Source organism: Salminus brasiliensis, chromosome 6 (assembly GCF_030463535.1).
Source record: "Salminus brasiliensis chromosome 6, fSalBra1.hap2, whole genome shotgun sequence".
In the NCBI taxonomy this organism is placed as follows: domain Eukaryota; kingdom Metazoa; phylum Chordata; class Actinopteri; order Characiformes; family Bryconidae; genus Salminus; species Salminus brasiliensis.
The window spans coordinates 41,488,236-41,505,498 of NC_132883.1; the positions used below are offsets into that span (position 1 = coordinate 41,488,236).

The following is a 17,263-nucleotide window of genomic DNA, read 5'->3' on the forward strand; positions in this document are numbered from 1 at the left end:
CAGTTTGCACAACTTTCACCTTTTCACCGTGTTATCTATAAAGTGGACAGACGTATGGACAATATTGGGGCTGCGGCTGCGGTTTGTAGCTACCTGTCCAGTTTTATGGGCATATCTGTGTCTAAATTTCCCTTGAGAAAGTCTGTTTGAGGCGAGTGTGTGTGTGTCAACACACAACGATCCTAATTGGATGCTAATAAGCTCCCACTACTTGTAGCTCCAGGTCAAAACGTGTGCAGCTTTAGACACTAAACACACGCCGACTGACCGATCAGGTTTGGATTTCTAACAGTCTGTTTTTTTCCCCCTGTGCCCAGGCAGTGCCATGGATTCTGAGGATGAACCCTTGTTGTTCCAGGCTACGTGGGACCTGGGCGAGTTCGAGGAACAAGCAGAGGAAGAGGAGGAAGAAGAAGAAGAAAAGGAGAAGGAAGGCCGTGATGGTGCGGTGGAAGGAGCAGGCGGAGGGCAACAGGTGTGCAGAGGACTGTGGTGGGCGGTGGGTTGGGTTTACACTCAGCCTTGGGCAAGTGGGGCAGTTCTCGTAGTGGGCTTCCTGCTCCCTCTGGTTATTTCTGCCTACATGTTCCTCTACTGCGAACCTCTGGACATTGACCTCTCCTACAGCGCCTTCGAAGTGAGGAGCCATTCGTCCGCAGAGCGATTTGACGCCCTTACCATTGCGCTCAAGAGTCAGTTAGGGTCCTGGGACAGGCACAGGCGCGACGCAGAGGGGTTCGATTTCGACTCCAATGCCCTTCGGGATCTGCTGTTGCTGAAATTAAACCGACAAGGCAAGGATTCTCCTCAGGCAACCGATGAGACAAAGCTGCCAGGGGACTTGGCAAGTGGACAAGATAAAAGCAGTACAACACCCCCACCCATGCAAGGGGAGAGAACAAATGCTACAGACACCAAAAAGAAAGAGACAGACAGTGATAAAGGAGCAAACTCTGGACTAAATGGAGATACAAGAAGTCCTGGACCAGGTTCAGGCGTGGAGCCCTACAGGAAATTAAACCAACACGGGAGGGAGTCCTCCAAAGTTAGCAATGAGACAAATCAGGAGTTAGGAATCTTCGCAAGTGGACACGTGAAGACTGAGGTAACTAGCCCTATCGTACAGCAAAAGATGAAGGAGGTGGAGGTTCAAGACGGAGATCACATCGATTGGGCTCAAAATCCCGGCAGGACAGAAGCTCGGTCCCTGATAAGAAAACCAAGATTTGCTACCTATTCGTACCTACAGACACAAGCCCTCTGGAGGATAGAGCTGGTCTTTGTGGCTCAGGGGGACGAGGACAACAACATCTTCACCTCGGACCGCCTCCGCACCATCCACCACGTTGAGCGACTGCTCATGCAGCATCCGCAGTTCCAGCAGTTCTGCTGGAAGCCTCTTGAGGTTTTGAGGGATCTACCTCTGGGGCCTTCCTACTGCTCTCCTCCCAGCTCCCTCCTCTCCTACCTCTTCCCCAGCGAGCGGGCTGGGAAGATATATTTTGATGGCATGGGTCCGGATCTGGCTGATATACATGGTGAGTCATTCAGCGAGCTCATGCAGCTACAGCTAAAAAACCTTGCCTTTCAGCAGCAGCGTATTTTTAAACAGGAACTGCTGACAGTGCACACTTCTAAAGAAGAAGTAGAAGTAGACATAGAGAAGATCCAGGCCCTGGAAATAGATACACTGAGCTGACATGCAAAGACCTGTAGAAGAACTAGAAGGTGTTTAGGACGAGCACTAGACCTGTATACATAGCTGTGTGAATCATTTGAAGCACCATTACTAATTATACACTGTGGACAAAAGTATTGGGACACTGCTCATTCATTGTTTCTTCTGAAAACAAGGGTATTAAAAAGAGTTGATGCTGCTTTTGTGGGAGTAACTGTCTCTAGTATCCAGGGAAGAAGGCTTTCTACTAGAATTTAGAGGAGCATTGCTGTGAGATTTTGATTGCATTCAGCAACAAGAGCGCAGGTGAGGTCAGGATGTTGGATGATCACCACCCTGCATCATCCCCAGCTCCCCAACCCATCCTAAAAGAATTGGATAAGGCACCAATCCATCTTCCACAACCTAATGGCCCACGCCTGGCATTAGGCAGCATGGTGCCAATAGCTTTATGTTTATCTGAATGCATTCGTTATAAGGGATGTCCACAAACATTTGGACATGTAGTGCTTTTACAGCAGGTTCTTATGAACATGTGTTTGTCCCCCAAAGGTTGAGGACAGTTTCTGAGCATTACAGAGACAGTACGCCATTGGACCGTTCTTCTACACAATTCTACGAAGCTTGTCTGGCAGAACCTTCCTAAACTTTCTCGAGGTTTAGGAGGTGTCAGAGGTTTTCTCGAGGTGTCAGAACTGATCAAACAATACAATGCTGTGTTTCCAGAACCAGGGGGTTATGAATGCAGCGTAACACCTCCAACAGCTCCTCAGAAAGCAGTTTCAAGCTATTCAGACAACCTGCAAACACATGCAAAAATATGCAGCAGTCGCCTCCTGTTTTGGCATCCAGAAACATTCTCATAAGCAGGATGCTGACTTCGAAAAAGAAATGTATCTGAAAAGAAACAGGTGTTGAGCCACGTGTTCTGAGACCTTGTGCCTCAGTGTTGGTCAACAGCCTAAATTCTGCAGGCAAGAGTCAACGGGGTGACATTTGAGATTCACAGACAGATTATTACTACATCTGTTTATTAGACTTGCTGAACTGAGCTGACTTTGCTGGTACATATTTTAAGAAGATGTCTGCTGAAGAGTCCTGGATTATCCTCTCAGGCCGCTTAAGTGAATCATGTCTAGGGGCCCGATCTTACACCCCACCAACAGTCTATTTCCATGCCTTACGCCTGCATCGTTTAAACAGCAGCAGTGCTTGTGAATAGTTCTATGCCGATGGGCGCGGTGGTCTCGAAATGAGGGGTGTTCAGGTCAGTTTCTGGAGTATTGCTGCGTATCTTGGCAACAGAAAACACAGGAGGAGCTCCACTGACTGAAAACAGCCTAGGTAGACGTTCGTCAACAGTCAGACGTTCGTTAACAGTCAGATGTTCGTTGCTATCTGGGCAGTGAATTGTCAACACAGGCGTGTGCAGCCCAACGCTCGTACCCCTCCACCCCCATGCTTTACACCACTGAAATAGCAATCCGCCAAAGTCAGAGCGCACCTGTCACAAGAACCAACTAATTTGCATATCTCCGACTATGCAGCCTACCACAGTTTAGCCCTACCACTTTCATATTACAGGCACACACATACAGGACAGCCAATCAGAACAGAGCTCATTTATATTATATCAGTTTTAAAGCAGCATTATGCGACATTTTTTTTCTTGCTCATGGGCTCCCCCTAAGGTTGGGCAGTGGAAGTGGTGCTTACGTACATTTATGTGTGATGTTACGTAGTACAGTTAGCAGCGTGCCGAGCCCAGAGTAGCAATGATAGCTACGCTAGTCTCCTTATTACAGGTCAGTGGAGCATCAACGTGATTTTGAGGTGGCTATTTTAAGGTAAAAATGTTGCATACTGCTGCTTTAAAGGCACGGTGATAGAAACAGCCTATTTAATTTTTTTTTTAAGGGGATGAAGAGAGGTTGGGAAATGGGAAATGGGAAATGGTTGGGTTTAAAATTAAATATCACTATAAAGTTGTACAAATGTTGCACAATGGAAACTATGCAATGCAGGAATCGTGTTTGATATGGGCCCTTTAAACACAATACTCGTTTCTGCTCCAGGTGCTTTGAGCTTGGCAATCACCCACCCTCAGTTTTATTGGTATGTGGATGAGACGCTCACACCAGACAGCCTGCGTTCCTCGCTCCTCCGCAGCGAGATCCATTTCGGAGCGCCGCTTCCATCGTTCTACTCTCTGCAGGATCGCCCTCTGGAGCAGAGGCGCAGATTTCGGGACTTTGTGGTTCAGTATGCAGATATTCTGGCTCAGCAGTCCACCAGGTGGGAGACAAATTACTCTTCTTACTGTGGGGCATATGTGCTGTAAATGAATGTTCTCCAGTCCTGGGAGATCCCTCCATTAGACAGTTTAGTTCCTCTTCTCTGCTGCACCTGATGCAAGTCATTATACAGTATAATCATCTAGTCCTTCGTGGGCTGAATCAAGTGTGTTAGGAGAAAGCCCAAACTAGGGGTAGTGCAGGGTTCTGCAGCATAACTAAAGGCAGTGGAAGTGTGGCCTACAGTACCCACTGCACCCACATTTGTAAGGTGCTTAGTCTGTGGCTCCTCCCTCTCAGCTTGTATACTGTTTGTTTTTATGTGCAGGTTAGAACGCCCCCTATCACACAGGGGAGGCCTTCCTATTGTCAGACTCCTGACCGTGGAGGGTTGTGGTGGTATTGAAGGGATTTAAACATATAATGTACTGTGTTCAGATAGGCAGGCAGTTAGACAGTTGCTCCACTCCCGAGCTGTGGAACCTTGTACATTTCTGTGTCCAAGAAAGCACAGATTTTGCTTTAGGTAAATTTACTCAGAACTGGGTTTGTATGTAGTGTAGTTTCACAGCTCCTGACCGGCCCTACGGTCTAACTGCTGCTCATCAAGTATGCGCTACATTGTCAAAAGCTTCCCAGTCAGGGGACATTATGTGATAGGGAGGAGATCTAACCTGCAGATGAGAATAAACACAGCCCAGTTTGAGGGGGAGGAGCCACAGACCAAACATCTTACACAGTATTTAATCAGGTTAAGCTGCAGCTCATTTCCTGATGCTCTGTTATCAGTTGCTGGATCTTTTTAAACTGACTTGGGGTCCTATTTACACGACTAGCAGAGGTGCTTAGCTGATTAGACTGTGACAATGGAGTGAATTCATTTATTTGTAATAGTTTTGGCCCCAAACATCATCAAACTAAGCTTAGAGTCAAGGACACCCATGATCATTTCCAAGCCAACACAGATGGTACATATGCATCTCCAGCCATATGGTAAGCACCAAGCTTTCTTTGGCACCTAACCCTGAGACTGCCAAATGTGCACACTTTTGAGCTTTCTGAAAGTCCCCTTATTATTTATTGGCTCACTAATCCAACATGAATTGGTACCTCGGGTAATTTATGTGTCCGCCAGTGCCAGTGATGAATGCCAGTTACATGGCAATGGACATCTGCCAGTATCACAGGCTCATCTTTCTTGGCATTAGTCATTCTTGCTAATAAAGTGCTTGGAGAAATAGTCACCCATCATAAAGAAATCTGACCGGTGCACATCAAGGCTTCAGTTTACGCCAAGGTTGCCATTGTAAAGCCGTGATTTATCCTCTCTCGATTCAGACTGTGCCGTCAAAGAGCGACCTTCTCACTATACCTTAAAATAACCTGAAATTCAGGGACTTTCAGAGCTGTGATTTGTTTGTGCTAGCTTCAACTGGCCTTGTCTATTGGGATATACACTTGGGGCAGTGGTGGCTCTTGGGGCAGTGGTGGCTCAGCGGTTAGAGCTATCCGGGCTATTGATGACAGGGTTGTGGGTTCGATAGCCGTGCTCGGCAAGCTGCCACTGTTGGACCCCTGAGCAAGGCCCCTTCGCCTTCTCTGCTCCCTGGGCGCTGGAGTTGGCTGCCCACCGCTCTGGGAGTGTGTGTGCTCACTGCCTCTTGTTCACAAGTGTGTGTGTGTTTGTGTTTATTACCGCAGATGTGTAAAATGCAGAGAACACACAAATGCATGCACCTTTACCTTTTTTTTACCAATCAGCCATAACATTAACACCACCTGCCTAATATTGAATAGGGCCTTCTTTGTGCCGCCACTTTTGGTAGGTACTGACCACTGCATATCAGGAACATCCTGGGCATCAGGGCAAATGAATGGCTGGGCAGATAATAAAATGTATTATTAATTTATTATTTCTTCAAGATGGGTGGGCTCACTATGCACCCTGATGTAATTAAGATAATCTGTGTATTCTTCCATCTGTCCAGCCATGCCGAGCTGCCCAGCTCTTTATTTTCTTTGCTCTAATCTGTCTTGTTCTCTGGTTTCGACTCGTCTACCCTTCATGATGCCCTTTTGAGTCACGTCTCATTTTCCTCATAGTCGATTTGCTCCGTGTTGATCTAGCTTACCTTCATATCCCTGCTGTTCTTTTCTTTTCACACCTCTCCCTTTCCATCTCTTTCTCAGCAAGGTGAAGGTGCTGTACGGGGGTACCGAGCTGTTCGATGATGAGGTCAGAAAGACCTTCCACAGCGATATGTTGCTGGCATTATTCAGCGGGGCCTGCATCACTGTGCTGGTCTACGTCCTCACTTCTTTCTCCTGTAAGGCTAAGTAGCTTGTTTTTTTCTCTCCTAACAGACCCGCATTCCTCCGCGGTATGCTATGACTGCAACAGACGCTACAAACAAGTGAAACGTATGTTTCCTAAAAGCCTCCTCATCCTCCAAAGTATTGCATAATCTGGCCTCTGCACTTTTTTTTAAAAGGCATCCTTGAACTGCCTAGCATAACCTCAACACTTTAACATTTCCAATGAAGTTTGCAAGGTGAGCATTTCAGCACTTGGTGGCTTTGGTGGAAAGCTATTAGGGGGGACTCTAATAGATTTTGCAGTAGCGCTAGTCAGCATGCTCTAAAAAGTTCTTATAGCATAACCCTCAGGTCTAACTCCCCTTGCACTTCTTTGAGCCCTCTCCAAGGTCAGCCAATACCACATTACCACTAAGAATGCTGATGTTTGTTTTCTTTCAGAATGGCAGATTTTTCTTGGAACTGTGCTATGAAAGCCTATTACTGCCACTTCAAATAAAATAAAAAAGCCTGTGCCTATTTTTAATGTATTTATTTATCTTTATTAGGTAAACAGTACCTACCCTTATTTTTAAAATGCTATCTCATTACTTTGGGAGATGAGAGATCTCATTGTTCTGAGATATCTTATTATTTTAATATACTAAGCCTGTATTTTGACATACTATCTTGTTATTTTGAGATACATTCTCATTGTCAAGTCATTATTCTAACAATTGTTAAGTCATTACTTTGAGATACTATCTCATTATTTTGAGATGTGTTCTCATTGTCAAGTCATTATTCTAGCAATTGTTAAGTCATTACTACGAGATACTATCCCATTAGGCACATGAGATACCATGAGTTACCATCTTGTTGTTTTGATATACTTAGTCATTATGAAATAGCTTCTCAAAATAATGAGATTGTATCTCATTTGGAGATGTTGTCTAAATACTAAGTCATTATGTTAAGATACTCTCATTACATGTTAAGTCATTAGGTTTAGATACTATCTCATTATTCTGAGATGTTATCTCATCACTTTGAGATGCTGCGATATTATGAGACACTTTCTCATTGACCATTTATTTTTCAGGCAATTGTCAAGTCAATAATTTGAGATACTCTCAAAATATCTCATGGTTTTGAGATACTAAGTTGTTATTATGAGATACTATCTCATTATCTTGACATAAAAGTTTTTATGAGAAACTGAGTCATAATTTTGTGATATTTTATGATTTAATTGTATGCTTTATATGATACTTTATATGCTTTTGGAGTTATTTTTTAGTGTTGAGATACGTTTTGCTAGCATAACTTCCCCTCAGATTAACTTCTTCTGTCACTTTGTTTCTTTGTGTTTTATGTGCAGTGTTTCTGACCTTCTTTGGATTGGCTAGTATTGGCCTCAGCTGCCTGGTGGCTCTGTTCCTCTATCATGTGGTGTTTGGGGTGAAATACCTGGGCATTCTTAATGGTGTGGCAGCCTTCGTCATCATTGGCATTGGTGAGTACTCACTGATTGGTAAGAGCTGCAACCGCCAGTCTCTCAGAGGTACTGTAGTGTAAGGAACACTCACTTAATAACTAAAAATAATATCATTGTTCATAAATTGTCCATTTTTACATCAACCAGTCACTTAAATGCAGTAAATTTCATTCCTTAATCCCGCTGGATGAAGGTGACACCTTGCAGAGTTTGTCACTTTAAACGAGGCAAATATCCTCTATCCTGTAGGTATCCAACATCTGTTGCAGATGGTAAGTGCAACTCCCCTAGTACCTGCCAAAGTATGTAAATTACGGTGGCTGTTATTGGCTGAAACACTATTATATATGAGAATTTTACTGCTAGTTTGCTGCAGCCCCCCTCCCTTTGAAAAATTTAGTTCCCTCATTGCAATCCTGTTTACTCTACACAAAATACTCTAAACATATTAGGGCTCAGATGGCGTTGACAGCTTTGCTGGCTGGCTGATATATCCCCTCTAGCCTTCCCCACAGGAGTTGGAGTAGCTGGTGCTCTCCAGTTTCTGGCTTCCTGCTGGTCTACCCTCATTGTCAGGCTATCTGTCACCTACGCCAGACTGCTTAGGGGACTATGCGGTCCCCATGGAGATCGCATCAAACACCTGTTGCAGAAGCAATCCCTTGCAAATCTCAGCCCAGCTCTTCTTTTGAGGTTATGCACCCATATGCCTGCCTCAACAACCTTGAACATTCTGGCTGCTGCTGGGTGTTCTTTGCACTCCTGGAGGGTGGTCAGCTACTCCAGTACCAGGTAGACTATCACCCAATGACCAGATCAGGACCACATTGTCAGGAGAAGATTGATTAGATCTACTTCTAACTTCCTGCCAAGTTAGACACATGCATGTAAAGCCCACTGATACTAGACCAGCAGCACCAGCGACAAGTGGGGGGTCTCAGTCTTGCTGACCTTTGATGACTCATTCAGTAGAGTGAGCTTTTTGGTGACCATCCTGTTGAACCTCTGTTCCAGCCTATCACTGTGCAGAGGTCTGATCCTAGTCTTTTAGTTAAAAGAGCAACTGCAGACTCAGCTGGAGCTGTGATTTGTTTCGGCCTGGATTTTTGTGGAAATAAACAAGTCCGGGAAAAAGCGTTGGTCCCTGATGACCAGCTTGTAGATGCTTTTTGTTGCAGCTAAGAGTCTTTCAGAAGTTGTTTGAGTGATTTCCCCCTATTCCTTCTTGCGAAAGTCTTCTAGATCTGTGAGAATCCTGGACTATCTTGTATGCACTGATCTTTTTGAGGTCTCCACAGATTTTTATGATGTTTAAATCAGGGGAATTCGTTCTTCCCTCTACTAGTGAAATGGGCTAAAATGTCAATATTGTCTATAATTTATATTATATAAAAACTACTGAATATATATATATATATATATATATATATATATATCCTCCCTGGACAGAATATTAGTCACCTTGTGTGTGTAAAGGTGGTAGTAAGGCTTCTGCAGATGGCGCTGCACGAGGATGGCCGAGCTATAAATACCTGCAGGGTGTGTGACGGGATTCATAGATTGAGAAGAGGTGGTGCAGTGCAGTGAGTTTGTCCTGTTGGATGTGTGGAAAATGTTGCATAGGATTAGCTTTAAAGGATTGACTGCATTCGTAGCCCATAGTGTGAAGGAAGCAGCTGAATCTGCAGGTGTATGAAAGCTTACGGTCATACGGGTCTACCAGCAGTGGCAGAAATCCCAACCTGCAGGAAGTTCTCCTCATTCTCATTATTCGTGAGCAGAACTAAGTAAGTCCTCTTAATCAGAAGTTGGTGGTGGAGGATCAGCGCTTCCTGGAAGTGAAGCAATTTTCATTTACAGGGCCGTGAAACATGCCGGCGGTCCCTGTCCATCAGTTTCGTCTTTAAGCCACAATTCTGAGGAGAATTTGCTGTAGGCTGGGATCTCTGCCACTGCTGGTAGACCCGTATGACCGTAAGCTTCCATACAGCTGCAGATTTAGCTGCTTCCTTCACACTGTGACACGCCCAAATTAACTGTATCTGCTTTGCGACATTTTCCACCCTGCAAGAATTTATAGCCCAGCCATTCTCGTGCAGCGCCATCTGCAGGAGCCTGAAGTTACTACCACCTTAAACACGCAAGGTGACTCACTTTTTTCCTGGGGAGCATAAATACCAAACTACCTTCTTTCTTTTATCCTGCTGGCTCTCTCTCTCTCTCTCACTCTCTCTCACTCTCTCTAGGTGTGGATGATGTGTTTGTGTTCATCAGTACATTCAGACAGGCAGCTCACGTGCCAGGTGCCGAGCAGCGCATGATCTACACGGTGAAGACGGCAGGCCGAGCCACTTTCCTCACCTCCTTCACCACGGCAGCTGCCTACGCAGCTAACGCCTTCTCCCAGGTAGTGAAACGCCGGTCTCTCTCTCTCACACTGCTCCTGACACTTGACCGACGGCTTAAATTACAAGAAGATCGGTTTTCACCATCGCGAAGGTGATTTTCTCTTGTACCACGTACAAAAAGTTATTGTGCCGCCTCAAATACCACTAGATCTTCTCTGACGGTACAGACTGTCAGAGCTTCCTAACAAAGGGTAAAACAATCACTTCAAGTGTGCGTCATGATCAAGGCATTATAAAGCACAAAGTCAAAGGTTGTGAGCGCTTCTTGTTTTGAAGTGACGAGCAAGCTCTGGGAGTGTAATTGAACCTCAGGTTGATAGACGCTTAGCGGCATCTCTGAAAACAAGAGGCGAGTGATGAAATAAGCTGTAACAACATCTAAGTGAAACCAACACACCAAAACCAACTCTCTGTATCTATGGCAGAGCGTAGACACCACCCAGAGGGCTTTCTCCGTGGTGCCATAAGCTCATGTTTATTTAATGACCACATAACGAGGGATAGTGGGAACTTAAAAGCTAATTTGGGATGAATAATAAAATATGTTAAAAGGCTCCGGCATTCAAACTGTCTCTGACCTTTCGACACGGATGCACTATTAGATCCCAGCGGTGCACGACTTCGGCCTGTTCATGTCCCTCATTGTGAGCTGCTGCTGGCTTTGGGTGTCCATTCTAATGCCTGCTGCCCTCTGCGTCTGGGATAAGTGGAGCGCTGCTCGCGCTAATGGCTGTGCAAAATGGTAGAGTGCTCTCTGATTTCCTCTCTCTCTTTTTGTCCTGCAATGAAATACGTCTTGATTAGCTATGCCGTTACCTCCAGTGCTGTTTGTGTGTTCTTCGCTTGGTGTCGTGGCACAGGTGGAGCGCTCTGACCAAGCTCTCTGTCAACCTCAGCCCCCTCTCGGATGAGGACGATGACGTCGCACTTTTGACTGTGGAGATGGAGCCTGGTGCGTTCGCTGCTGTCCAGTGGCATGGTTCATTATATTTCCATTGAGTCCGTTGGGCAGTTTACACTATCGGCACTGGTTTCAGGGAATCAGATCATGAAAAGAAACCACAGGATGTATTGATTATAATCAGATCGCTCAGACGGCAGTTGGAGGTGGTCATAGACAGATCTTGACCACACTAAAATGCAAAATGCTGACCAGCAGGTGAAAGAATAACAGCCCTGACTTGTTTTAATTACATGCCCAAAGTCACATCCACCCAAGACCACTCACGAAAGCCTTTTGAGGCTAAGCGCAACAGCTACTTTGGGTAGAATATGTAAGGGAGGCTACTAAGGCTAAATGCTAACTCTAGGCTGGGAAAAGGGCTGACCATAGCAAATACCATTGTTTGTATCCAGATGGAAAAGGTGGGATCAGATCTTAAAGTTAGAGCTATGCCGATTGGAGAAGGGCCAACCTGGTGCTAGGTGAGCAGGTGCAGGGCTAAAAGCTAACCCAGCCTTCTCAGCTAGTAGCTGCATATCACACCAAAAGGACACGAGAGGGCAGCGACACTATCTGATGTACAAGACCTGGGTATAATTACAAAAAAATCATGTGTTCTAGTTACAGTGCTGGGCTAGGAGATGCTACATGGCTGTGATCCATCGTAGTGACATGAACCAGCCAATCGGAGCAGAGCTGTTCATTTTTTTTAATGAGCCCACTATAAAATTAAATATCTAATGTAAATGTATCCAACCTCTGCACCTCAGTACATACTATCATGTATCCTCTATTGAACTGCTGTTCTGTTGCAGGCCTCCATGAATCGGAAACTGATGCAGCTCTCTTGTCTCTCTCGGTGGAGCCCCCTCTGGCCAGGTCTACAGAGGGCAACGTCGGGGTGGTCAGCGCTAAGCTCCAAATGGCCCTGAGACGCTGGGTGGCTGAGCCTGTAGTGGAGAAGCGAAAAGCAATCGTAGGTGAGAACTTTTGACAACTTTTCAGTTTTTTTTTCCTGATGGTCATTTCAGAAAGTGGATACGCAAGTCTACCAGCTGGTTGACTTGCTCAGTTAAGGTAATTCTAAATATGAACTAACAGGTATTACTGAACAGCTCCTTTAATACAATAGAACTAGAATATAATCAAGTTTACTGCACTAAATAAAGCATTAGCAAATATGCTCATCCCTTAAAGCATTAAAGTAAAATGTAATGTTGTTAGCAACGTATTTAACTAGAACTATAGCTATAGCTATAGCTGTTCAGTGCACATTGTTCTTCTAGCTATAATGGCTATGGCAGAAATAATGAATGCTACTTGTTCATGTCTTATTATGTAAAGAGTAAATGTCTTAAGAGATATGCCGGAGTGGAGGTAAAATACATACAATTCAGTCTAGCAAGGAATTTGGCAATGTGAACTTGTATGCTGAGCACCCAATTCTGTTTACCCTAACTGGGCAACTCAACCGAGCGGTCACGCATGTTTTTCCGGGTAATATAGAGATACATTTTATTGTCACGTTTCTGACATTAAAACAAAAATACAACTATTAGGGGGTGAAGAACTAGAAACTCAATATTTTTTTTTTCGTTTCCTTTCTGCGTAGCTTGAAGTAAATGTCTGAAGAGCCGCGTCACACCAATACACGTATCAGCTTTTAGACAGTAAGACCCTTTTACAGCATTGCCACCCAGTGGATACTCTCTTCAGTGAGGGGAATAAGGTCCAACAGGCTAAGTTGGCAAGTTTTGACAAGTTTTAATTACAGCAATTTGATCATGAAAGAAGGTCTACCGTGCGGTTACAATGCCTGTTAAAGGGTAAATCCAGGGAATAAAGATGAAAGGTATGAAAATGGGAATATAGGATGTTGGATATGAACCTTTTAATACATAAAGCAGAAAAACTAAGACACGTGCCACATTGTACCAGCCATTAAAAGCCTCCCTGGTGACTAAGGCATGCATTGAGTTGTCTCTGTCAGAGTGTGAAGATTCTGGAGTTATTTTTTTTTTACTCCACTAAAGAAAATCAGTCATTAATATTAAATTTGCCGTAGCGTATTCCGTGGGTACTGAAGTGGATCCTAATATCATGGACGCTTCTAGTGAAATGAATGAGATGGAGCTTAGTAAAATAGCCTCCCGGTTAAAATCCCTCAGGATTGAAAGCCAGTGATTTCCTTTAAAGAACGCTCTTGATAGCCTCCGTTCTACTCGGCTGGATGTTGTAGAGTGAGAATTAGAAACAGATTTTATTCTTACGTGCAGAATACTGTGACTTCTGCTCAGACCTCTGGTCACTGGGGGCTGGCAATAAAGGTTTTACCTGATTGTGTCCACCCCTCCTCTCAAAAACATTGATTTACGAAACGCAGTAGCGAGCGTCCTCATGCACTTGGCATCTCTGCGCAGATTTCGATCTTTCAGGTCAGGATGGCTAAGTGAAAGATAAAGGAGGTGTTGAGGCTCCTAAGCTAGATGAATTTCCACTTCTTTATTTATTTTGGGAGTGGACTAATCATGGGGAATGCTTGAAAATATGCACAGCAGAAGGTTTGCAAGAATGGAGTTGGACCCATCGTCTGTGATTGTCTGCCTGAAGCCCCTCTTTCCTAATCTATCATCCTATATTTCCCAAGTCGGTGCAACCCTTCACTTAGCGCATGTCTTAGCACTTAGCAAGCGTCAGTGCGGCATCACCGGGCAGCCGACATGCTCGGAGGAAAGCGCTGGGTCCCTAGCTAACAGGCGCCTGAGTTGGCCGACGCTGTTTGAAGAAGGACGCCATCTACCATAGTTGTGCTCTTTCAGACTCTGGATGCTGATGGCAAAGCAGTATGGCTCGGGGTTTGAACTTGCGACTCCTGGGTCATAGTGGTAGCGCATTAGACCACTGAGCCACCTGGAGCCCTTCCCCCTTCTCTTATTATTAGTTTTAATAAACTGAACTAGCAATGTACTGTACATTATGCTGGGATACAGTGTGGAATGAGGACTGCTGGTATATGTAGTTTTAGGGCCATTTAGTACAAACTCTACATAAACTATTGTTGAAAATTTGCAAATCTCACAGGGTCTCATTTACCTTTGTGTTTAAGAGACCTCAATGCAATGCCACTTTTTTTTCATCCCCTGAATTATTGGTATTCATAAAGGTGAGCACGCATAAACATACCTATTGCTTCTGCTTCACCACCAGTGTGAAGAACAAGCAACAATACATTCATGTCAACAAGATAAATGAAAGAATACTTTTCGTATTCATTTCCAAACAATCCAGTCATCTCCATCAACAGCCTGGCCTGCAGTGATAGAAGGGAAATATCAATTATGGCTTCACAATATGCAGCATTTATGCAGCATGCTGTATTTCCCAGTCTGTGATCAGTCATTTTAACAAAATCTCACAGCAGCACGACTCCAGGCACCTTCCTTTTTTCAGGCTTTCATCTTCTGTGTATTTATAATCTTTTGTGTAACTCTGAAAGGTGCTTCTGAATAGCTGTCAATGGAAGCTTTATCAGATCAAATTTCCTTTTTTTGACGCCTCTCATTCCCAGCCCTTTTTCTAATGCTCATCTCATCTTTATTTGTTGTATTATTTTTTTATTATTATTATTTCTCAACAATAAAGGCTTGGACGGGCTAAGCTGATTTAGCTCCAGCGCAGTGACGTGATGCTAAATTTGGCAGGAGTCTCTTTGGTCCCTAAAAAGATGCGCAACATCAAAGCCTGAGAAAGCTTTAATTTTAGCATTTCATAAAGCAGATCTCTGATCTGATCTTTCTGCAGGTGCTTCCATTTACAGACGCATTCGACTTACATTACTTCATCATTAAAGTAATCATACACTACGTGTCCAAATGTTTGTGGACACCCCTTCTAATAAATGCATTAAGCCACTTTGGCAAGTTGCATCCATTCCTGAACAAAGATACACACAGCTTGCCCTGTAGAGTCCCTGTAGAGAAGTACTGCCAATAGAATAGGACTCTATGGAGCAGATAGTAAACATGAACCTATTGGCACCATGCTGCCTAATGCCAGGTGTGGGCTAGAGGGGTATAAAGCCCCCCTGAACTGTGTTCTCTGGAATGATGGGTGGAGCTCCATCCAATACTTTTCGGATGAGTTGGGGAGTTGGGGATGATGATGAGGTTGGAGTGGTGATTATCTAACATACTGATCTCACTAACGCTCTTGTTGCTGAATGCAATCAAAATCTCACAGCAATGCTAATCCAAAACCTTGTAGAAAGCCTTCTTCCCTGGACAGTAGAGATAGTTACTCCAAAAACAGCAGGATCAGCAATTATTTTGTTTTTTCAGAAGAAACAATGAATGAGCAGATGTCCAAATACTTTTGTCCTTGTAGTATATAATTACGTAATTATTACAGATAAGATCATTTTAACCTTCTTGGTGTTCAGAGAAGGCCTGATGATTTCTGGGAAGAATGTGGATTTTGAGTGTGGCATGATTGTTGGTGTCAGAAGTGGTGGTTTTGAAATAGCCAAACTTTTGAAGCGTGATCACCGAACAATCAAGCTTTTCATGGCAAATGGCCAACAGGGTCGCAAGAAACGTGTTGAAAAAAAAGTGCAAAATAACTGCCCATGAATTGAGGAAAATCAAGTGTAAAGCTGCCAAGATGCCATTTGCCACCAGTTTTGCTTTATTTCAGAGCTGCAACGTTAACTGCAGTATCAAAAAGCACAAAGTGTGCGATACTCAGGGACATGGCCAAGGTAAAGAAGGCTGAAAAATGACCACCTTTGAACAAGAAACATCAGATAAAACATCAAGACTGGACCAAGAAATATCTTAAGACTGATTTTTCTAAGGTTTTATGGACTGATGAAATGCGAGTGACTCTTGATAGGCCAGATGGATGGGCCCGAGGCTGGATCAGTAAAGGGCAGAGAGCTCCACTCCGACTCAGACGCCAGCAAGGTGGAGGTGGGGTACTGATATGGGCTGGTATCATCAAAGATGAACTTGTGGGACCTTTTCGGGTTGAGGATGGAGTGAAGCTCAACTCCTAGACCTACTGCCAGTTTCTGGAAGACCCCTTCTTCAAGCAGTGGTACAGAAAGAAGTCGGTATCGTTCAAGAAAAACATGATTTTCATGCAGGACAATGCTCCATCACATGCATCCAAATACTCCACAGCGTGGCTGGCCAGTAAGGGTCTAAAAGAAGAAAAAATGATGACATGGCCCCCTTGTTCACCTGATCTGAACCCTATAGGGAGGCTGTGGTGTCTGCTGCACGCAATGTTGATCGTAAACAGATCAAGCAACTGACAGAATCTATGGATGGAAGGCTTTTGAGTGTCATCGTAAAGAAAGGTGGCTACATTGGTCACTGATTTGTTTTTGAATGTCAGAAATGTTGATTTCTAAATGTTGTGTTATATTGGTTTACCTGGTGACAATAAACAAGTGAGATGGGTATATATTTGTTTTTATTAAGTTGCCTAATAATTCTGCACAGTAATAGTTACCTGCACAAACAGATATCCTCCTAAGATAGCCAAATCTAAAAAAACCCACTCCAAATTCCAAAAATATTAAGCTTTAATATTTATGAGTCTTTTGGGTGGATTGAGAACATAGTTGTTCAATAATAAAAAGCTGGTGGAGGTGATGTGGTGCTGTAATGATTGGGGAATGCTTTCTGGGCACTGTCAACACCAATCAATCAATCATGGCTTAAAGGCCACAGCCTGTTTGAGTGAGTACTGCTGCTGACCATGTCCATCCTTTCATGACCACAGTAGACCCATCTTCTAACGGCTACTTCAAGCAAAAAAAGGAGGCCCTACTCAGTATTAGTGTTCTGTGAGTGTCTGTAGATGAACTCTTGTCCCTCTCTCTCTTTGTTTTTAGCTGTGTATGTTCTGGTGCTGCTGGCTTCAGCATGCTGCTGCAGTTTGCTGAAGCCAGCCAGTCACGCTCCCGTGCTCTTCCACCGGGACACTAACCTGCAGCGGCTGCTGGATCTCCGTAGCAACCTGAGTGCCCAGGGGATCTCCTGCCACATGTGTTCAGGTGAGCCAGAGGCTGTGCAGGCCCAGCAGGACCTACAAGCCGGCCTTACATGAGCATGGTTAAACATATCCGTCCATCCGCCGAGC

General features: G+C 44.3%; 1 protein-coding gene across 1 annotated transcript in view; it reads left to right on the top strand.

Moving 5' to 3' along the window:
* Window positions 1–17,263, top strand: part of disp3 (dispatched RND transporter family member 3) — a 58,390-nt gene that overhangs the window by 22,711 nt on the left and 18,416 nt on the right. Inside the window, exons 2-10 of the mRNA XM_072682439.1 lie at window positions 318–1,538; window positions 3,754–3,973; window positions 6,163–6,299; window positions 7,649–7,783; window positions 10,012–10,172; window positions 10,776–10,915; window positions 11,034–11,125; window positions 11,932–12,096; window positions 17,016–17,177. Coding sequence (XP_072538540.1) covers window positions 326–1,538; window positions 3,754–3,973; window positions 6,163–6,299; window positions 7,649–7,783; window positions 10,012–10,172; window positions 10,776–10,915; window positions 11,034–11,125; window positions 11,932–12,096; window positions 17,016–17,177 — 2,425 coding nt within the window. The 5' untranslated portion in view covers window positions 318–325. The remainder of the gene's footprint in view (window positions 1–317; window positions 1,539–3,753; window positions 3,974–6,162; window positions 6,300–7,648; window positions 7,784–10,011; window positions 10,173–10,775; window positions 10,916–11,033; window positions 11,126–11,931; window positions 12,097–17,015; window positions 17,178–17,263) is intronic.